The 24187-nt window shown below is 47.1% G+C and overlaps 1 protein-coding gene across 1 annotated transcript; it reads right to left on the bottom strand.

Moving 5' to 3' along the window:
• Positions 1-1483: 1483 nt before the first annotated feature.
• LOC140399454 (uncharacterized) lies at positions 1484-22750 on the bottom strand. The gene is made up of 9 exons (XM_072489031.1): positions 22736-22750; positions 19879-20065; positions 10187-10330; positions 9969-10097; positions 8234-8359; positions 6994-7113; positions 3967-4092; positions 3716-3839; positions 1484-2955 (listed from the first exon to the last, which is right to left on the bottom strand). Exons 1-9 carry the CDS (start codon positions 22748-22750, stop codon positions 2598-2600), a joined length of 1329 nt encoding a protein of 442 aa, XP_072345132.1. The 3' UTR covers positions 1484-2597.
• Positions 22751-24187: the final 1437 nt, after the last annotated feature.

The raw sequence follows: 24187 nt of genomic DNA, 5'->3' as shown, positions 1-24187 counted from the left end.
GAGAGGTGTTTCAAAAAAGCAGATCCCCATGTGTGTGTGTGTTTGTGCATCACATTGTTTTATCATTCATTCGCGGAATGGAAGCATCGCAGGTAAGGCTGACGTCCTTGATGATAAGGTGGCGGGTGAGCCACCACCTTGAACCGCTGCAGTCTCCGTGTGGTGGAGGTTCGCCCATACCGCTGTTGGGGAGGGAGTTCCAGGATTATACATAGATTAACATAGAATTTACAGTGCAGAAGGAGGCCATTCGGCCCATCGAGTCTGCACCGGCTCTTGGAAAGAGCACCCCACCCAAGGTCAACACCTCCACCCTATCCCCATAACCCAGTAACCCCACCCAAAACTAAGGGCAATTTTGGACACAATGGGCAATTTATCATGGCCAATCCACCTAACCTGCACATCTTTGGACTGGGAGGAAACCGGAGCACCCGGAGGAAACCCACGCACACACGGGGAGGATGTGCAGACTCCGCACAGACAGTGACCCAAGCCGGAATCGAACCTGGGACCCCGGAGCTGTGAAGCAATTGTGCTATCCACAATGCTACCGTGCTGGGACCCAGTGCCAGTGAAGGAACGGCCGAGATATTTCCAAGTTGAGGCGGTGTGTGTGTGGGGGGTGAGGAAGAGGAACAGGCGGTGGGTGTTCCCCATGGCGTCTGCTTCCCTCGTCCCTCTAGGGGGTAGAGGTGGCGGGTTTGGGCGGAGCTGTCGAGGGAGCCTTGGCGAGTGGCTGCAGTGCATCTTGTAGACGGTGCACACGGCTGCCGCTGTGAGTCGGTGGGTGGAGGGAGTGGATGTTGAAGGTGGGGGTTAGCGTGTTGGTCGATCGAGCGGGGGAGGGGGCTGCTTTGCCCTGGGTGGTGTCGAGCTTCTCGCGTGTTGTCGGAGCCGCGCTCATCCAGGCGAGTGGGAGAGTCCATCACACTCCTGACTTATGCCTTGTAGATGGTGGACAGGCTTTGTGTGTGGGGGGGGGGGAGAGAAGTATCAGAGGGTGAGTAACACTCTGCAGAATTCCTAGCATCTGACCTGTTCTTGTAGGCAAAGTATTGGCTGGATCCATTTCAGTATTTGGTCATCAGTAGCCCCTAGGATATTGATAGTTTTTTTTTTTGGGGGGGGAGGAAATTCCTTGTTGGAGATGGTCGTAGCCTGGAACTTGTGTTATGACTTGGTTACCGCGAAGATTGTGCTCTGTAATAGTGATCCCTCAACCACCATCGCGAAGACAAAATAGACGATCTGGGTCATTCGGGTTTGTGCATGCCGTTGCCGTGATTGTAATAATGACAACCTTCCGCTGTATTTCATCGATAGACGGGTACTATCGAAATATTGCCATTGCCTCCGATCCACATTGGCTTTAGCCATTCCCAAGGCAGCTGCATCAGAAGGACTCGCTCGAGAAAGTCAGAAAGCATAACTGTGCAACTAGAGAAGAACATAACTAGAGAAGAAAGAGCAGGAGACGAGGTTGTTTTATATTAATTATTTTTGACAATGTTCAAGCAAGCACCTGCAACAGAAAAGTAATACTTGGTCGAAATGCTTACTTCGTTCAGACACCCGGGACAGTGCTTCTTCTCAGTAATTCTTCCACGCAGTGTGGGAACCCCTTTCATCTCCAGATAACAGGTTAGATACAGAGTAAAGCTCCCTCTACACTGTCCCCATCAAACACTCCCAGGACAGGTACAGCACGGGGTTAGATACAGAGTAAAGCTCCCTCTACACTGTCCCCATCAAACACTCCCAGGACAGGTACAGCACGGGGTTAGATACAGAGTAAAGCTCCCTCTACACTGTCCCCATCAAACACTCCCAGCACAGGTACAGCACGGGGTTAGATACAGAGTAAAGCTCCCTCTACACTGTCCCCATCAAACACTCCCAGCACAGGCACAGCACGGGGTTAGATACGGAGTAAAACTCCCTCTACACTGTCCCCATCAAACACTCCCAGGACAGGTACAGCAGGGGGTTAGATACAGAGTAAAGCTCCCTCTACACTGTCCCCATCAAACACTCCCAGGACAGGTACAGCAGGGGGTTAGATACAGAGTAAAGCTCCCTCTACACTGTCCCCATCAAACACTCCGAGGACAGGTACAGCACGGGGTTAGATACAGAGTAAAGCTCCCTCTACACTGTCCCCATCAAACACTCCCAGGACAGGTACAGCAGGGGGTTAGATACAGAGTAAAGCTCCCTCTACACTGTCCCCATCAAACACTCCCAGGGCAGGTACAGCATGGGGTTAGATGCAGAGTAAAGCTGGCCTCCTGGACCAATCTTTCAACTGACATCATTCACAAAAAACAAGCTATTTTTGTCATTGCCTTGGGGGGGTACAAATTGATTGCGGCTATTCCAGCACTGAAAGCACTTCACAGCGACCTGAGCTTGTGAAAGATGCTTTCCTCCTATCCCTTCCAGCTGTGTCATGGATTGTGGGGAGGGGGCAACATTGTGATGGGGGGGGGGTCTGGAAAAAGATCACACCCTCCATACACGGGCCTGCAGAGGGGTGCGTGGACGGCAGGGGGTTGGGGAAGAGGGTAGAATCTGGAAGAGCAATCTGGAGACCATCAGAGAGAAGGTCCAGTGATGAAGACGTAGATCCTGGCGATGAATTTGGTGGCGCGGCCCTGCCTGATCAGCGTCATCTCCACATCCAGCAGGAAATCGCGGGGCGCCCGAGGCTGCAGCTGCAGGTAGACGAAGCCTGTGTAGTTGTTGTGCCGGCGGGTGCTGAAGAATCTGCCGTCGTTGCCCCCGGTGATGCCCAGCAGGATGTTGTCACCCACGTAGACAGGGGAGGGGATGATGCGGAAGATGTTGGCCGGCACCCGAATGTTGATGGGGAAGGTGAGCTGGTAATAGGTGATCCTCTGTGGCTCCGTCTGGCACTCAACATAATCCTGGCACGAGAGTCGCTCACAACGGCTATCCAGGAGTAACAGGAAATAAAAACATGAATCGTGAGTATCGTTGTCACAGGACTTACAGCAAAAGAATCCATAGACTACAGCAAATCAGTCTACAGAATGTATTAAAATAAAACCATACACCGCAGCAAACATGATGGATTCTATTTAAATAGTGCACTACACAAACAGTCCACAGTGTCTACTTAAACCACAGCAGTCTCGATATAAACAGCAAACAGTCTGCAGTGTCTAATTAAACAACAAAGGTAAGGTAAAGTCACCATAGTCCCAGCTGACTATAAGCTGCTTTTCCCATTTGAGGGGGAGGGCTGACTGGTGGTGATTAAACCGGAGGATCACCACACCTCAGGCGAGGGACAAGGTTGAGAAGGCAGAGCTTTCATTAATAACTTCGGCCGGTAACGGGAATTGAACCCGTGCTGCTGGCTTCATTTACATCACGAACCAGCTGTCTAGCCAACTTAGATAAAGTACGGGGAACAGCGTACCACAGCAAACAGTCCACAGAATCTACTTAAATCTGCAGTCTGCAGAATTTATATAAACAGCAAACAGTCCACAGAGTTCAGCAAAGAGCCATGATTGCACCAGCGAAATGCAGTCCACAGAGGACGGTTTGCAACCCCCAGTCACTTAGGGGCAGTGAGGTGCCCAAGTGTGATTGTGAGGCAGTGTTTACACCTAGGCAGAACATTTTGGGCTTTACCAGTGCAGCTGTCAAAAAAAAAGCTCCCGCCCACGTGGAAGGTACTTACGCCTGTCCCACCCTCTGGTAATTGGAGGGGCACTCGAAAGAGATGCACCTGAATCCACCCTGAACGTTGAAGCAAGTCTCGGCCCTTGTACAGTTGTGGGTTCCCAGTGTGCACTCGTCGAGATCTGAGGGAATGAAGCCAGAGTGAGACGGCAGCAGTTTCCCTTTGCATCGGTGGCAATGTGATTTAATCCTCCTTGGCCAGGTTCATCTACCTACCAAGAACCATTAAGTTAATGAATAAAGGCATACCTTGACAGTTTCTTCCGTTGAGAGCGAGGACGTAACCGCCAGGGCAAATACACGCGAAGGACCCTGGTGTGTTCACACAATGATGAGCACAAAGGGTGGAAGCAGTCAGAGAACACTCATCGACATCTGAAAGGGAGGGAGAGAGAGAGAGAGACAGGAGTTTGCTGTGAAAATGAAACACCAATGTTCTTTTGACTCCGGAAGATAGTCACCGAGGTCTCCAGCACAGAAAAGGCCCTTCAGCCTATCAGGTTTGCGCCAGCCAAAAACAACCACTCAAGTATTCTAATCCCAATTTCCAGCACTCGACCCATAGCCTTGTCTGCCTTGGCATCACAAGTGCACATCTAAATACTTTTAAAACGTTATGAGGGTCTCTGCCTCCACCACCCTTTCAGGCAGCGAGTTCCAGACTCCCACCCCCCCTCTGGGTGAAACGATTTTTCCTCGCATCCCCTCGAAACCTCCGACCCCTTACCTCAAATCTATGCCCCTTGGTCACTGATCCCTCCACCAAGGGCAAAGGTTTCTTCCTGTCTACTCTATCCATGCCCCACATAATTTTATACATTTCAATCATGTCTCCCCCCACCCCCCCTCAGTCTCTTCTGCTCCAAGGAAAACAGCCCCAGTCTATTCAATTTCTCTTCATAACTAAAGCTCTCCAGCCCCGGCAACATCCTGGTAAATCTCCTCTGCACCTTTCCAGTGCTATCACATTCCTCCTATAATGTGGATTTCAGAACTCCACACAGTACTCCAGCTGTGGCCTAACCAACGTTTTATACAGTTCCAGCATAACCTCCCTGCTGTTTAACTCCATGCCTCGGTCAATAATGGCAAGTCTACCATATGCTTTTTAAAAAAATATACATTTCCAGCACCCAAATATTTTTTTTCCAATTAAGGGGCAATTTAGCGTGGCCAATCCACCCACCCTGCACATCTTTGGGTTGTGGGGGTCAAACCCGCACAGACATGGGGAGAATGTGCAAACTCCACACGGACAGTGACCTGGGACCGGGATCGAACCCGGGTCTTCAGCGCCATAGGGAGCAATGCTAACCACTGTGCTGCCCTGCATATGCCTTCTTAACCACTGTATCCTCATGCCCTGCTACCTTAAGGGACCAGCGTGCATTCACACCAAGGTCCCTCTCATTCTTGGTGCTTGCCAAGGTCCTGCTATGTATCCTGTATTTCCTAGTCTTGTTTGTCCTGCCCAAGTGCATCATCTCACACTTTTCAGGATTAATTCCATTTGCCACTGATCTGTCCATCTATATCCACCCCACCCCATTATCATCCCCAAACTTACTGAACAACTCTCTTACATTCATGCCAGTCATTTATTTGAACCACAAAATAGCAAGGGCCCCAACACTGATCCCTGCGGGACATCACTGGACACAAACTTCCAGTCGGAAAAACACCCCTCGAACATCACCCTGTGCTTCCTGCCACTCAGCCAATTCTGGATCCAATTTGCCAAATGTCCTTAGATCCCATGGGCTCTTACCTTCGCTATCAGTCTCCCATGTGGGACCTTATCAAAAGTATTGTTGATGTCGGGGCAGCACGGTGGCACAGTGGTTAGTACTGCTGCCTCACGGCGCAGAGGTCCCAGGTTCGATCCCGGCTCTGGGTCACTGTCCGTGTGGAGTTTGTACATTCTCTGCATGGGTTTTGCCCCCACAACCCAAAGATGTGCAGGGCAGGTGGATTGGCCACGCTAAATTGCCCCTTAATTGGAAAAAATGAATTGAGTACTCTAATTTTTTTTTAAAGTCTTGTTGATGTTCAATGCATCTGAACACCTGGTCAACTCTTTATAAAATTCAATCGAGTTGGTCAGACATGACCTCCCTTTAATAAAACCATACTGACTGTTCTAGATTAACCTCTTTCTCTCCAAATACAGATTAATTCTGTCTCTCAGAATTGCTTCCAACAATTTCACCACCACTGAGGTTCGATTGACTGGCCTGTAGTTTCATGGTTTAGCTCTGCCTGTTTTCTTGAACAATGGAACCACATTGGCTATCCTCCAGTGCTCCGGCACCTCTCCTGTGACCAGAGAGGAATTGAAAATTATTACAAAAAGTTATAGGTCAGGTGAACTCCATAATATACTTTGGAGTTTTTAAACCCTGGCCCATAACAAAATGTTGAATTTGGCTAAGATGAGCACAAGAGCGTTTCCTTCAGGTGTGATTCAACAGCCTCCCTGGACACTTTAAACAAAAACAAGCTTTATTCCAAGAATTTAGTTAACATTTTTATAAGCGCACACGGCAAGAATTTTTATCATCATAAAGACCCCACACAGCTACAATAATATATGTATAACCCTTAATGAATCCCCCCTTAACTGTTCCAATTCGAAAACAAAATCCCATAAACAAAAAAAACCCTTTTCAAGGGCGTGGCCCGGCACTCTATATTCTCACTTGAAAACGACTGGCTTTTCCTGAGATTCTGACCCCTGTCTCACCAGGTTTAAACCCATCCGGGAAAGCAAACTATATATTTTAAGTTACCAAAGCAGGTAACTATAATCAATGGGGTTTTTTTTCTGTAACAACTGTTTAAAATGAAAATAGAGAGACAGGAAAAAAAACACTTCTTTCTCCCCGAGTACACAGCAGTCATAAAGTGAAAATGAAACTAGAACAGCTCACAGAGCCACAGCCCAGCTCCACCCACAAAATGACATCACTGAAGCCATGTGATAAGACACAATTCTTTCTTAAAGGGACACTCACATGACACTGTCTAAACTAAAACCTGCACTTCCGGGGTCCGTATCCCTCTATTTCCATCCTATTGTATTTGTTACGTGGCCAAACACAGGGAGAAAGTGCAAACTCCACGCAGTCAGTCATCAAATCTGAAATGGAAGCCGGGTCCCTGGTGCTGCGAGGCAGCAGTGCTAACCACCCTTTTATCCCTCCAGGATCTTGAAAGAGGTGGCCTCTCAGTCTCCTAAAACCCCAAGTGTTTTATTAAACGCAACCGGAAACTCACCTTCACAGGTAGTTCTGTCCACCTGGTTGAGGGTGTACCCCTGCCTGCAGTAGCACTGATACGATCCATAAACATTGGCACATTCCTGGCCGCAGGGACTGGCCTCACATTCGTCCACATCTGAAAGAGAGGTGTGGGGGGAGGGGCAAAGATCAAACATTCTCAGGACAGAGAGATCCCAACAACCATCGCCTCCCCGCAACCCAGTCCACCCCACCCCCCCCCTCGCCCGTCCGCGACTGTGCAGCTCCCAGCCAACATCTGAATACCCAGAGGCTCCTGTGTCCAGCCCCACCCCTCCCATCAATAGAGAGGCTACTATCTCCAGAGAGGCTACCCTCACGAGCAACGCCGGCTCCTTTCAAAGGTGGGAGGGAAGGAGGGTATGAATAGTTTACAGGGAGATAGTGACAGGCTAAATGAGTGGCCAGAAAATTGGCAAATGGGATTCAACGGGGGAAAAAAACGTGAGATTATTCCTTTTGGGAGAAAAGAGTGAGGAGGCGGATTATCGTTTGAGTTGGAGAGAGATTGCAGAAAGCTGGAGATGAAAGGGGACTCGGGTGGGTGGGTGGTGGGGGGGGGAGGGGGCGGTGGTTGGTCTTTATTCACGGAACCCAGAAAGCTAGCTTACAGGTGCAGGAGGTAGTAGGGAAGGCAGGTGGAATTCTGGCTTTTATTTCAAGGGGTCTGGAGTATCAAAGTAAAAAGGTGTTTCCGCAACTGGACAAGGAACTGGTGAGGCCACATTTGGAATACGGTGTGCCGATTTGATCCCCTGGCGGAAGGAAAGATATATTATCATCGGAAGCAGTACAGAGGAGGTTTGCTGGGATGATCCCAGGGATTGCCATTTGAGGGAAGATTAAACAGTTTGGTCTCTACCCCTTGTATAGATTGATTTAAGGAAGAACTTATTTGAAAGAGTGGCGAATCTTTGGAATCCTTGACCCCCAAGGAGGCCGTGTTCTTGAGCATTTTCGAGGCTGAGATGAGAAGGTGCTTTTAAAATCAGTCAGGAAAGTGGATGTCGTGAGAGTTGGATCTTATTAAATGGTGAAGCAGGCTCGAAGGGCTGAATGGCCTCCTGTTCCCATTTCTTATGGTCTTATCTACCAGGAACCCCCCAGCACTCTGTATGTGACAGGTGGGGAAGGGGGGAGGAGAGCAGGGCGCTCACTTTCATAACAGCCCACCTTGGGGGACCCGCTTTAATTAAACACTGGGGAACAACTATCACCTTTGCAGTTCCGGCCGTCCTCGGCAAGTCTGTACCCGATCGCGCAGGAGCAGAGATACGATCCGGGTGAGTTCTCGCATTTCTGGGCGCAGAGCCGTCCCATATACCGCCGGCACTCGTCGATGTCTGTCGGGGCACAGCAGGTGAGTGGGCAGGTTAATCGGCATCTAACCGCCGCCTTAATGCATCAACTAGGTAAACCCACATCGGCACATGGAGGACGTATCAAATCGGTCATGATCTCATTGAATGGCGGAGCAGACTCGATGGGCCAAATGGCCTGCTTTTACTCCAACTCCTACATCTTGCCGTCTAGGAAGTAGGCCTCTTGAGACTGTTCCGTCATTCTTTCAGACGAATGGACAGAAAGACGTCATTCAGCTCGATCACTCGTGCTGGTCCCTAAGTGCCACTTTAGCCCCCTCCTTACCTAATCTACCTTCATAATATATGGATAAAAGCAAATTACTGTGGATGCTGGAATCTGAAACCAAAGAGAAAATGCTGGAAAATCTCAGCAGGTCTGGCAGCATCTGTAGGGAGAGAAAAGAGCTAACGTTTCGAGTCCAGGTGACCCTTTGTCAAAGCTAAAAGGTAGGACATTTTAACTGTCTTTTACCATTTCTTTCTTTCTTGTCTTTCTTTATATTTACACCTACCCCCCCCCCCCCCCCCCCATCTTATCCACCTTTCCTTACCTTTGCTCCCCACTTCCCCTCCCCCACATCTGTATCTGTCAGAGTTTACCCTCTGATGTTAGTTTCCCTGCTGTTTGACCTTTTGTTCTCTCTGGGGACTGCCATTAGCCCTCTTTCCCCCTGGTTTCTGTGGCCATTAGCCCTCTTTCCCCCTGGTTTCTGTGGCCATTAGCCCTCTTCCCCCTTGGTTTCTGTGGCCATTAGCCCTCTTCCCCCTTGGTTTCTGTGGCCATTAGCCCTCTTTCCCCTTGGATTCTGTGGCTGTGACTCATCTTTCATTCTCACAGTATAAATATTTCCCACTTTCTCTACCTTTTAGCTTTGACAAAGGGTCATCTGGACTCGAAACGTTCGCTCTTTTCTCTCCCTACAGAAGCTGCCAGACCTGCTGAAATTTTCAGCATTTTCTCTATACGTTCTACCTTCATAATCCTCTATTTCCCTTCTTTGAAGTTTGTAGAGATGACATACCAGTTTCTCTTTGTAGGGTTTTGCGCCTCAGAGATATGCAGAGATGACACACAGGCTTCGCTGTCGAAATAGGAACTAAAATGGCTCCGCCCCAACTTTGCAGGTTTCTTTCCATTTTAGCTTCCCTCGAGCCACACCTCAGTCTTAATGATCAGTACCCAGAATAGTGAACAGCCAACACAGACACTGAGAAACTGGCCACTACTCCTTCACCTGCTTGTCTCGCTCCTCCTTCAGCACATCGTATTTCCAACGTGCAAGGGGGGAAATTACTGTCAGATTTCCGCTCCCCTCTGTGTAGGGAAATGCGACCTGACATCACCCCTGAATGGCCTGGCTCTCATTTTAAGGTCTAGTTCTGGACTCTCCCTCGGATGTAGGACCTTGTCTTCTTAAACCCCTCAATCAGGTCATTCCCCCTTAATCTTCGCTACTCAAGACGTAACGGCGCTGGGAGTCACTTCCATTGCTTAGGAAGAGGGGGGTGCTGGGTGGGGGTTGAGCTCAGGAGAGAAAGGTGGTGGGTAGGGGGGGAGGGACCAGTGCACGATCGATGATTCTCGTACCCACACAAGCCTTGGTGTAGGGGTCCACCAGGTACCCCTGTCGACAGTCACAGCGGTAGCTCCCAGGGGCGTTGCGACAGATCTGCTCGCCGTCGCAACGATGCGTTCCAGTCTGACACTCGTCGATATCTGCAATGGCGAGAGAGGCATCTGAATTAATCCCACAGTTGTAACAGGGAGCGGGGCTCGGGGAGATCCGTTCTCCAGCGCAAACGTACCCACACACCGTGCGTTGTCCTCAGCAGCCTCGTACCCATGGCCACAGCTGATGATGTTCCTGTGGCAGGTGTAGGAGCCGATGGTGTTGATACAATTAAAGCCCTTCGCACAGGGCTGACTGAGGTCCACACATTCATTGGTGTCTGTTGAACATAGAGGCAGGAGCAGTTATTTTACAGAGAGACCCCTCGATTAGATTCCAGTCTGTAACTCACTCCCAGGTATCTGTTATTCTATATATAAACCACCCTGAACCCCTTGATTAGATTCCAGTCTGTAACTCACTCCCGGGTATCTGTTATTCTATATATAAACCACCCCGAACCCCACGATTAGATTCCACTCTGTCACTCACTCCCAGGTATCTGTTATTCTATATATAAACCACCCCGAACCCCTCGGTTAGATTCCAGTCTGTAACTCACTCCCGGGTATCTGTTATTCTATATATAAACCACCCCGAAACCCTCGATTAGATTCCAGTCTGGAACTCATTCCTGGTTATCTGTTATTCTATATATAAACCACCCCGAACCCCTCGATTATATCCCAGTCTGTAACTCACTCACAGGTATCTGTTATTCTATATATAAACCACCCTGAATCCCTCGATTAGATTCCAGTCTGTAACTCACTCCCGGGTACCTGTTATTCTATATATAAACCACACCGAACCCCTTGATTAGATTCCAGTCTGTAACTCACTCCCGGGTACCTGTTATACTATATATAAACCACACCGAACCCCTTGATTAGATTCCAGTCTGTAACACTCCCGGGTATCTGTTATTCTATATATAAACCATCCCGAACCCCTCAATTAGATTCCGGTCTGTAACTCACTCCCGGGTATCTGTTATTCTATATATAAACCACCCCGAACCCCTCGATTAGATTCCAGTCTGTAACTCACACCCGGGTATCTGTTATTCTATATATAAACCACCCCGAACCCCTCGATTAGATTCCAGTCTGTAACTCACTCCCGGGTATCTGTTATTCTATATATAAACCACCCCGAACCCCTCGATTAGATTCCAGTCTGTAACTCACTCCCAGGTATCTGTTATTCTATATATAAACCACCTCAAACCCATCGATTAGAGTCCAGTCTGTAACTCACACCCGGGTATCTGTTATTCTATATACAAACCATCCCGAACCCCTTGATTAGATTCCAGTCTGTAACTCACTCCCGGGTATCTGTTATTCTATATATAAACCCCCCGAACACCTCGATTAGATTCCAGTCTGTAACTCACTCCCGGGTATCTGTTATTCTATATATAAACCACCCTGAACCCCTCGATTAGATTCCAGTCTGTAACTCACTCCCGGGTATCTGTTATTCTATATATAAACCATCCCGAACCCCTCGATTAGATTCCAGTCTGTAACTCACTCCCGGGTATCTGTTATTCTATATATAAACCACCCCAAACCCCTTGATTAGATTCCAGTCTGTAACTCACTCCTGGGTATCTGTTATTCTATATATAAACCACCCCGAACCCCTCGATTAGATTCCAGTCTATAACTCACTCCCGGGTATCTGTTATTTATATCTCAACCACCCCAAACCTTTCGATTAGATACCAGTCTGTAACTCACTCCGAGGTATCTGTTATTCTATATATAAACCACCCCGAACCCCTCGATTAGATTCCAGTCTGTAACTCACTCCCAGGTATCTGTTATTCTATATATAAACCACCTCAAACCCATCGATTAGAGTCCAGTCTGTAACTCACACCCGGGTATCTGTTATTCTATATACAAACCATCCCGAACCCCTCGATTAGATTCCAGTCTGTAACTCACTCCCGGGTATCTGTTATTCTATATATAAACCCCCCGAACCCCTCGATTAGATTCCAGTCTGTAACTCACTCCCGAGTATCTGTTGTGCTATATATAAACCACCCCGAACCCCTTGATTAGATTCCAGTCTGTAACTCACTCCTGGGTATCTGTTAATCACAAATATAAACCACCCCGAACCCTTCAATTAGATTCCAGTCTGTAACTCACTCCCGGGTATCTGTTATTCCATATATAAACCACCCTGAACCCCTCGATTAGATTCCAGTCTGTAACTCACTCCCGGGTATCTGTTATTCTATATATAAACCATCCCGAACCCCTCGATTAGATTCCAATCTGTAACTCACTCCCGGGTATCTGTTATTCTATATATAAACCACCCCAAACCCCTTGATTAGATTCCAGTCTGTAACTCACTCCTGGGTATCTGTTATTCTATATATAAACCACCCCGAACCCCTCGATTAGATTCCAGTCTATAACTCACTCCCGGGTATCTGTTATTTATATCTCAACCACCCCAAACCTTTCGATTAGATACCAGTCTGTAACTCACTCCGAGGTATCTGTTATTCTATATATAAACCACCCCGAACCCTTCGATTAGGTTCCAGTCTGTAACTCACTCCCGGGTATCTGATATTCTATATATAAACCACCCTGAACCACTCGATTAGATCCCAGTCTGTAACTCACTCCCGGGTATCTGTTATTCTATATATAAACCACCCCGAACCCCTCGATTAGATTCCAGTCTGTAACTCACTCCCGGGTGTCTGTTATTCTATATATAAACCACCCCGAACACCTCGATTAGATTCCAGTCTATAACTCACTCCCGGGTGTCTGTTATTCTATATATAAACCACCCCGAACCCCTCGATTAGATTCCAGCCTGTAACTCACTCCTGGGTATCTGTTATTCTATATATAAACCACCCCGAATCCCTCCATTAGATTCCAGTCTGTAACTCACTCCCGGGTATCTGTTATTCTATATATAAACCACCCCGAACCCCTCGATTAGATTCCAGTCTGTAACTCATTCCTGGGTATCTGTTATTCTATATATAAACCACCCCGAACCCCTCGATTAGATTCCAGTCTATAACTCTCTCCCGGGTATCTGTTATTCTATATATAAACCACCCCGAACCCCTCGATTAGATTCCAGCCTGTAACTCACTCCCGAGTGTCTGTTATTCTATATATAAACCACCCCGAACCCCTCGATTAGATTCCAGTCTGTAACTCCCGGGTATCTGTTATTCTATATATAAACCACCCCGAAACCCTCGATTAGATTCCAGTCTGGAACTCATTCCTGGTTATCTGTTATTCTATATATAAACCACCCCGAACCCCTCGATTATATCCCAGTCTGTAACTCACTCACAGGTATCTGTTATTCTATATATAAACCACCCTGAATCTCTCGATTAGATTCCAGTCTGTAACTCACTCCCGGGTACCTGTTATTCTATATATAAACCACACCGAACCCCTTGATTAGATTCCAGTCTGTAACTCACTCCCGGGTACCTGTTATACTATATATAAACCACACCGAACCCCTTGATTAGATTCCAGTCTGTAACACTCCCGGGTATCTGTTATTCTATATATAAACCATCCCGAACCCCTCAATTAGATTCCGGTCTGTAACTCACTCCCGGGTATCTGTTATTCTCTATATAAACCACCCCGAACCCCTCGATTAGATTCCAGTCTGTAACTCACACCCGGGTATCTGTTATTCTATATATAAACCACCCCGAACCCCTCGATTAGATTCCAGTCTGTAACTCACTCCCGGGTATCTGTTATTCTATATATAAACCACCCCGAACCCCTCGATTAGATTCCAGTCTGTAACTCACTCCCGGGTATCTGTTATTCTATATATAAACCACCTCAAACCCATCGATTAGAGTCCAGTCTGTAACTCACTCCCGGGTATCTGTTATTCTATATACAAACCATCCCGAACCCCTCTATTAGATTCCAGTCTGTAACTCACTCCCGGGTATCTGTTATTCTATATATAAACCCCCCGAACCCCTCGATTAGATTCCAGTCTGTAACTCACTCCCGAGTATCTGTTATTCTTTATATAAATCACCCCGAACCCCTTGATTAGATTCCAGTCTGTAACTCACTCCTGGGTATCTGTTAATCACAAATATAAACCACCCCGAACCCTTCGATTAGGTTCCAGTCTGTAACTCACTCCCGGGTATCTGATATTCTATATATAAACCACCCTGAACCACTCGATTAGATTCCAGTCTGTAACTCACTCCCGGGTATCTGTTATTCTATATATAAACCATCCCGAACCCCTCGATTAGATTCCAGTCTGTAACTCACTCCCGGGTATCTGTTATTCTATATATAAACCACCCCAAACCCCTTGATTAGATTCCAGTCCGTAACTCACTCCTGGGTATCTATTATTCTATATATAAACCACCCCAAACCCCTTGATTAGATTCCAGTCTGTAACTCACTCCCGGGTATCTGTTATTCAATATATAAACCACCCGGAACCCCTCGATTAGATTCCAGTCTGTAACTCACTCCCGGGTATCTGTTATTCTATATATAAACCACCTCAAACCCATCGATTAGAGTCCAGTCTGTAACTCACTCCCGGGTATCTGTTATTCTATATACAAACCATCCCGAACCCCTCGATTAGATTCCAGTCTGTAACTCACTCCCGGGTATCTGTTATTCTATATATAAACCACCCCAAACCCCTTGATTAGATTCCAGTCTGTAACTCACTCCTGGGTATCTGTTATTCTATATATAAACCACCCCGAACCCCTCGATTAGATTCCAGTCTATAACTCACTCCCGGGTATCTGTTATTTTATATCTCAACCACCCCAAACCTTTCGATTAGATACCAGTCTGTAACTCACTCCGAGGTATCTGTTATTCTATATATAAACCACCCCGAACCCCTCGATTAGATTCCAGTCTGTAACTCACTCCCGGGTATCTGTTATTCTATATATAAACCCCGAACCCCTCGATTAGATTCCAGTCTGTAACTCATTCCTGGGTATCTGTTATTCTATATATAAACCACCCCGAACCCCTCGATTAGATTCCAGTCTGTAACTCACTCCCGAGTATCTGTTATTCTATATATAAACCACCCCGAACCCCTCGATTAGATTCCAGTCTATAACTCTCTCCCGGGTATCTGTTATTCTATATATAAACCACCCCGAAACCCTCGATTAGATTCCAGCCTGTAACTCACTCACGTGTGTCTGTTATTCTATATATAAACCACCCCGAACCCCTCGATCAGATTCCAGTCTGTAACTCACTCCCGGGTATCTGTTATTCTATATATAAACCACCTCGAACCCCTCGATTAGATTCCACTCTGTAACTCACTCCCCGGTATCTGTTATTCTATATATAAACCACCCCGAACCCCTCGATTAGATTCCAGTCTGTAACTCACTCCCGGGTACCTGTCATTCTATATATAAACCCCCCCCGAACCCCTCGATTAGATTCCAGTCTGTAACTCACTCCCGGGTACCTGTCATTCTATATATAAACCCCCCCCGAACCCCTCGATTAGATTCCAGTCTGTAACTCACTCCCGGGTATCTGTTATTCTATATATAAACCACCCTGAACCCCTCGATTAGATTCCAGTCTGTAACTCTCTCCCGGGTATCTGTTATTCTATATATAAACCGCATCGAACCCCTCGATTAGATTCCAGTCTGTAACTCACTCCCGGGTATCTGTTATTCTATATATAAACCGCCTGAACCCCTCGATTAGATTCCAGTCTGTAACTCACTCCCGGGTATCTGTTATTCTATATATAAACCACCCCGAACCCCTCGATTAGATTCCAGTCTGTAACTCACACCCGGGTACCTGTCATTCTATATATAAACCCCCCCCCGAACCCCTCGATTAGATTCCAGTCTGTAACTCACTCCCGGGTATCTGTTATTCTATATATAAACCGCCCCGAACCCCTCGATTAGATTCCAGTCTGTAACTCACTCCCGGGTATCTGTTATTCTATATATAAACCATCCCGAACCCCTCGATTAGATTCCAGTCTGTAACTCACTCCCGGGTATCTGTTATTCTATATATAAACCACCCTGAACCCCTCGATTAGATTCCAGTCTGTAACTCACTCCCGGGTATCTGTTATTCTATATATAAACCACGCCGAACCCCTCGATTAGATTCCACTCTGTAACTCACTCCCAGGTATCTGTTATTCTATATATAAATCACCCCGAACCTCTCGATTAGATTCCAGTCTGTAACTCTCTCCCGGGTATCTGTTATTCTATATATAAACCACCCCGAACCTCTCGATTAGATTCCAGTCTGTAACTCTCTCCCGGGTATCTGTTATTCTATATATAAACCACCCCGAAACCCTCGATTAGATTCCAGTCTGTAACTCACTCCCGGGTATCTGTTATTCTATATATAAACCACCCTGAACCCCTCGATTAGATTCCAGTCTGTAACTCACTCCCGGGTATCTGTTATTCTATATATAAACCACTCCAAACCCCTCGATTAGATTCCAGTCTGTAACTCACTCCCGGGTATCTGTTATTCTATATATAAACCACCCCGAACCTCTCGATTAGATTCCAGTCTGTAACTCACTCCCGGGTATCTGTTGTTCTATATATAAACCACCCCAAACGCCTCGATTAGATTCCAGTCTGTAACTCACTCCCGGGTATCTGTTATTCTATATATAAATCACCCCGAACCTCTCGATTAGATTCCAGTCTGTAACTCTCTCCCGGGTATCTGTTATTCTATATATAAACCACCCCGAACCTCTCGATTAGATTCCAGTCTGTAACTCTCTCCCGGGTATCTGTTATTCTATATATAAACCACCCCGAAACCCTCGATTAGATTCCAGTCTGTAACTCACTCCCGGGTATCTGTTATTCTATATATAAACCACCCTGAACCCCTCGATTAGATTCCAGTCTGTAACTCACTCCCGGGTATCTGTTATTCTATATATAAACCACTCCAAACCCCTCGATTAGATTCCAGCCTGTAACTCACTCCCGGGTATCTGTTATTCTATATATAAACCACCCCGAACCCCTCGATTAGATTCCAGTCTGTAACTCACTCCCGGGTATCTGTTATTCTATATATAAACCACCCCGAACCCATCGATTAGATTCCAGTCTGTAACTCACTCCCGGGTATCTGTTATTCTATATATAAACCACCCCGAACCCATCGATTAGATTCCAGTCTGTAACTCACTCCCGGGTATCTGTTATTCTATATATAAACCATCCCGAACCCCTCGATTAGATTCCAGTCTGTAACTCACTCCCGGGTATCTGTTATTCTATATATAAACCATCCCGAACCCCTCGATTAGATTCCAGTCTGTAACTCACTCCCGGGTATCTGTAATTCTATATATAAACCACCCCGAACCCCTCGATTAGATTCCAGTCTGTAACTCACTCCCAGGTATCTGTAATTCTATATATAAACCACCCCGAACCCCTCGATTAGATTCCAGTCTGTAACTCACTCCCGGGTATCTGTAATTCTATATATAAACCATCCCGAACCCCTCGATTAGATTCCAGTCTGTAACTCACTCCCGGGTATCTGTTATTCTATATATAAACCATCCCGAACCCCTCGATTAGATTCCAGTCTGTAACTCACTCCCGGGTATCTGTTATTCTATATATAAACCACCCGAAACACTCGATTAGATTCCAGTCTGTAACTCACTCCCGGGTATCTGTTATTCTATATATAAACCACTCCAAACCCCTCGATTAGATTCCAGTCTGTAACTCACTCCCAGGTATCTGTTATTCTATATAGAAACCCCCCTGAACCCCTCGATTAGATTCCAGCCTGTAACTCACTCCCGGGTATCTGTTATTCTATATAGAAACCCCCCTGAACCCCTCGATTAGATTCCAGTCTGTAACTCACTCCCAGGTATCTGTTATTCTATATATAAACCACCCCAAACCCCTCGATTAGATTCCAGTCTGTAACTCACTCCCGGGTATCTGATATTCTATATATAAACCACTCCAAACCCCTCGATTAGATTCCAGCCTGTAACTCACTCCCGGGTATCTGTTATTCTATATAGAAACCCCCCCGAACCCATCGATTAGATTCCAGTCTGTAACTCACTCCCAGGTATCTGTTATTCTATATATAAACCACCCAGAACCCCTCGATTAGATTCCAGTCTGTAACTCACGCCCGGGTATCTGTTGTTCTATATATAAACCATCCCGAACCCCTCGATTAGATTCCAGTCTGTAACTCACTCCCGGGTATCTGTTATTCTATATATAAACCCCCCTGAACCCCTCGATTAGATTCCAGTCTGTAACTCACTCCCAGGTATCTGTTATTCTATATATAAACCACCCCGAACCCCTCGATTAGATTCCAGTCTGTAACTCACTCCCAGGTATCTGTAATTCTATATATAAACCACCCCGAACCCCTCGATTAGATTCCAGTCTGTAACTCACTCCCGGGTATCTGTAATTCTATATATAAACCATCCCGAACCCCTCGATTAGATTCCAGTCTGTAACTCACTCCCGGGTATCTGTTATTCTATATATAAACCATCCCGAACCCCTCGATTAGATTCCAGTCTGTAACTCACTCCCGGGTATCTGTTATTCTATATATAAACCACCCGAAACACTCGATTAGATTCCAGTCTGTAACTCACTCCCGGGTATCTGTTATTCTATATATAAACCACTCCAAACCCCTCGATTAGATTCCAGTCTGTAACTCACTCCCAGGTATCTGTTATTCTATATAGAAACCCCCCTGAACCCCTCGATTAGATTCCAGCCTGTAACTCACTCCCGGGTATCTGTTATTCTATATAGAAACCCCCCTGAACCCCTCGATTAGATTCCAGTCTGTAACTCACTCCCAGGTATCTGTTATTCTATATATAAACCACCCCAAACCCCTCGATTAGATTCCAGTCTGTAACTCACTCCCGGGTATCTGATATTCTATATATAAACCACTCCAAACCCCTCGATTAGATTCCAGCCTGTAACTCACTCCCGGGTATCTGTTATTCTATATAGAAACCCCCCTGAACCCCTCGATTAGATTCCAGTCTGTAACTCACTCCCAGGTATCTGTTATTCTATATATAAACCACCCCGAACCCCTCGATTAGATTCCAGTCTGTAACTCACGCCCGGGTGTCTGTTATTCTATATATAAACCACCCCGAACCCCTTGATTAGATTCCAGCCTGTAACTCACTCCCAGGTATCTGTTATTCTATATAGAAACCCCCCTGAACCCCTCGATTAGATTCCAGTCTGTAACTCACTCCCAGGTATCTGTTATTCTATATATAAACCACCCCGAACCCCTCGATTAGATTCCAGCCTGTAACTCACTCCCAGGTATCTGTTATTCTATATAGAAACCCCCCTGAACCCCTCGATTAGATTCCAGTCTGTAACTCACTCCCAGGTATCTGTTATTCTATATATAAACCACCCCGAACCCCTCGATTAGATTCCAGTCTGTAACTCACTCCCGGGTATCTGTTATTCTATATATAAACCACCCCGAACCCCTCGATTAGATTCCAGTCTGTAACTCACTCCCGGGTATCTGTTATTCTATATATAAACCCCCCGAACCCCTCGATTAGATTCCAGTCTGTAACTCACTCCCGGGTAGCTGTTATTCTCTGTTTAACCGCCCCCCCTCCCAAAACCCGAGAGTTATTGCTCTGGATGAGGGGGGGGGGAGGGTGGTCATGGTTGCAATTTGCACTTACCAACACAGCTGCCATACGTGTCGAGGGTCAGTCCTGGTCCACATTGCTCCCTGGGCCGACAGACAAATGAGCCAGCAGTGTTCTCACAGATTAAAGTGGAGCCACAACGATCAACACTGTCCTGACATTCGTCTACATCTGTTGGAAGAGAGTTTAAGAGAGAAACTGTCGTGTTTTGGGTGCTCTGCTACACAGACGAACCAACACGGTTGCGGATGGTACAACTCAGTTTTATTACTCACACATATTTACAATGGTAAACTGGTTACTGAGGTTCGTTCATTACCCTTGAATCTGTGGACCTATTCCTAACACTATCTTGGAGAGGCACTCAGCACATGGTGGAGTCTGAGTGGCTGGCTGTGAGCTCTGTGTCCTGAGCTGTCTCCTGCTGGAATGAGCGGGAAGTGTCGTGTTCCCCGTTTTATAGTGTGTATGCTCTTGGCTGTGATTGGCTGTGGTGTGTGTGTATTGATTGGTCCGAATATCATGACAGGAACTGTCAAAACAGGGAGTCAAATGGCAGCACAGGACCCAGTCACTCGGCAGGAACTCTACATCACCCTCATACAGCAACCAGCCAAACCATGAGGAATCCATTAACATCTTACTGAGAGATATTTCTAACCAGTGTCTCTCAGTCCCACTCTCTCTCAGGGAGATATTAGTACACTGACTGGTGTCTCTCAGTCCGCTCTCTCTCAGGGAGACACATCTGTACACTGACTGGGGTCTCTCAGTCCCCTCTCTCTCTCAGGGAGATATCAGTACACTGACTGGTGTCTCTCAGTCCCCTCTCTCCCAGGGAGATATCTGTACACTGACTGGTGTCTCTCAGTCTCCTCTCTCTCAGGGAGATATCTGTACACTGACTGGTGTCTCTCAGTCCTCTCTCTCTCAGGGAGATATCTGTACACTAACTGGTGTCTCTCAGTCTCCTCTCTCTCAGGGAGATATCTGTACACTGACTGGTGTCTCTCAGTCCTCTCTCTCTCAGGGAGATATCTGTACACTGACTGGTGTCTTTCAGACCCCTCTCTATCAGGGAGATATCTGTACACTGACTGGTGTCACTCAGTCCCCGCTCTCTCTCAGGGAGATATTTGTACACTGACTGGTGTCTCTCAGGTCCCTCTCTATCTCAGGGAGATATCTGTACACTGACTGGTGTCTCTCAGTCCCCTCTCTCTCAGGGAGATATCTGTACACTGACTGGTGTCTCTTAGTCCCCCTCTCTCTCAGGGAGATATCTGTACACTGACTGGTGTCTCTCAGTCCCCTCTCTCTCAGGGAGATATCTGTACACTGACTGGTGTCTCCCAGTTCCCCCCTCTCTCTCAGGGAGATATCTGTACACTGACTGGTGTCTCTCAGTCCCCTCCCTCTCAGGGAGATATCTGTACACTGACTGGTGTCTCTCAGTCCCCTCCCTCTCAGGGAGATATCTGTACACTGACTGGTGTCTCGCAGTCCCCTCTCTCAGGGAGATATCTGTACACTGACTGGTGTCTCGCAGTCCCCTCTCTCAGGGAGATATCTGTACACTGACTGGTGTCTCTCAGTCCCCTCTCTCAGGGAGATATCTGTACACTAACTGGTGTCTCGCAGTCCCCTCTCTCAGGGAGATATCTGTACACTGACTGGTGTCTCTCAGTCCCCTCTCTCTCAGGGAGATATCTGTACACTGACTGGTGTCACTCTGACCCCTCTCTCTCTCAGGGAGATATCTGTACACTGACTGGTGTCTCTCAGTCCTCTCTCTCTCAGGGAGATATTTGTACACTGACTGGTGTCTCTCAGTTCCCTCTCTATCTCAGGGAGATATCTGTACACTGATTGGTGTCTCTCAGTCCCCTCTCAGGGAGATATCTGTACACTGACTGGTGTCTCTTAGTCCCCCTCTCTCTCAGGGAGATATCTGTACACTGACTGGTGTCTCTCAGTCCCCTCTCTCTCAGGGAGATATCTGTACACTGACTGGTGTCTCTCAGTTCCCCCCTCTCTCTCAGGGAGATATCTGTACACTGACTGGTGTCTCTCAGTTCCCTCTCTCCCAGGGAGATATCTGTACACTGACTGATGTCTCTCAGTCCCCTCTCTCTCAGGGAGATATCTGTACATTGACTGGTGTCTCTCAGTCCCCTCTCTCCCAGGGAGATATCTGTACACTGACTCATGTCTCTCAGTCCCCTCTCTCCCAGGGAGATATCTGGACACTGACTGGTGTCTCTCAGTCCCCCTCTCTCTCAGGGAGATATCTGTACACTGACTGGTGTCTCTCAGTCCCCTCTCTCTCAGGGAGATATCTGTACACTGACTGGTGTCTCTCAGTCCCCTCTCTCTCAGGGATATATCTGTACACTGACTGGTGTCTCTCAGTCCTCTCTCTCTCTCTCAGGGAGATATCTGTACACTGACTGGTGTCTCTCAGTCCTCTCACTCAGGGAGATATCTGTGTAATGATATGTCTATAGGCATGCCAGTGAAGGGTTAATTATTCCATCTCAGTGTAATTCAAACACTAGAAGACACCACCAGTTCCCAGAATAAATATCATACCTCAGGGAATGCTGGGTAGTTAGCAAAGGAGAAGTATTGTTCACAGCACGAAGAGTAGTTTAGGTTAGAGAGAGAGTTAACACAAGGTCATCATTAGTTAATACTAGATTATGGATTACTGTTTAACAGATTCAACCTTACTTTATTCGTAGTTATAGCTCGGTAGTGTGTGCGAACGTTATTCAATTAATCGTTATTCAAGAAATTACTTTTTCTTCAATCTAAAGATTGGCAGTTTCTTTCTCATCGACTCATCAGACCATTCAGGATGACAAGGGAAAGAATAACGATATATTACCACAAAGTGTAACATGACAATCTGCACACTGACTGGTGTCTCGCAGTCCCCTCTCTCTCTCAGGGAGATATCTGTACACTGACTGGTGTCTCTCAGTCCCCTCTCTCTCAGGGAGATATCTGTACACTGACTGGTGTCTCACAGTCCCCCCTCTCTCTCAGGGAGATATCTGTACACTGACTGGTGTCTCTCAGTCCCCTCTCTCTCAGGGAGATATCTGTACACTGACTGGTGTCTCTCAGTCCCCTCTCTCTCAGGGAGATATCTGTACACTGACTGGTGTCTCTCAGTCCCCTCTCTCTCAGGGAGATATCTGTACACTGACTGGTGTCTCTCAGTCCCCTCTCTCTCAGGGAGATATCTGTACACTGACTGGTGTCTCGCAGTCCCCTCTCTCTCTCAGGGAGATATCTGTACACTGACTGGTGTCTCTCAGTCCCCTCTCTCTCAGGGAGATATCTGTACACTGACTGGTGTCTCTCAGTCCCCTCTCTCTCTCAGGGAGATATCTGTACACTGACTGGTGTCTCTCAGTCCCCTCTCTCTCAGGGAGATATCTGTACACTGACTGGTGTCTCTCAGTCCCCTCTCTCTCAGGGAGATATCTGTACACTGACTGGTGTCTCTCAGTCCCCTCTCTCTCTCAGGGAGATATCTGCACACTGACTGGTGTCTCGCAGTCCCCTCTCTCAGGGAGATATCTCTACAGTGACTGGTGTCTCTCAGTCCCCCTCTCTCTCAGGGAGATATCTGTACACTGACTGGTGTCTCTCAGTCCTCTCTCAGGGAGATATCTGTACACTGACTAGTGTCTCTCAGTCCCCTCTCTCTCTCCGGGAGATATCTGTACACTGACTGGTGTCACTCAGTCCCCTCGCTCTCTCACGGAGATATCTGTACACTGGTGTCTCTCAGTCCTCTCTCTCTCAGGAAGATATCTGTACACTGACTGGTGTCTCTCAGTCCCCCTCTCTCTCAATGAGATATCTGTACACTGACTGGTGTCCCTCAGTCCCCCTCTCTCAGGGAGATATCTGGACACGGACTGGTGTCTCTCAGTCCTCTCTCTCTCAGGGAGATATCTGTAAACTGACTGGTGTCTCTCAGTCCTCTCTCTCTCTCAGGGAGATATCTGTACACTGACTGGTGTCCCTAAGTCCCCTCTCTCTCAGAGAGATATCTGTACACTGTCTGGTGTCTCTCAGTCCCCTCTCTCTCTCATGGAGATATCTGTACACTGGTGTCTCTCAGTTCCCTCTCTGTCTCAGGGAGATATCTGTACACTGTCTGGTGTCTCTCATTCCCCTCTCTCTCTCAGGGAGATATCTGTACACTGACTGGTATCTCTCTGTCCCCTCACGCTCAGGGAGATATCTGTACACTGGTGTCTCTCAGTCCCCTCTCTCTCTCAGGGAGATATCTCTACACTGACTGGTGTCTCTCAGTCCCCCT

Source organism: Scyliorhinus torazame, chromosome 22 (assembly GCF_047496885.1).
Source record: "Scyliorhinus torazame isolate Kashiwa2021f chromosome 22, sScyTor2.1, whole genome shotgun sequence".
NCBI classification, from domain to species: domain Eukaryota; kingdom Metazoa; phylum Chordata; class Chondrichthyes; order Carcharhiniformes; family Scyliorhinidae; genus Scyliorhinus; species Scyliorhinus torazame.
This window is presented reverse-complemented; position numbering and strand designations above follow the sequence as displayed.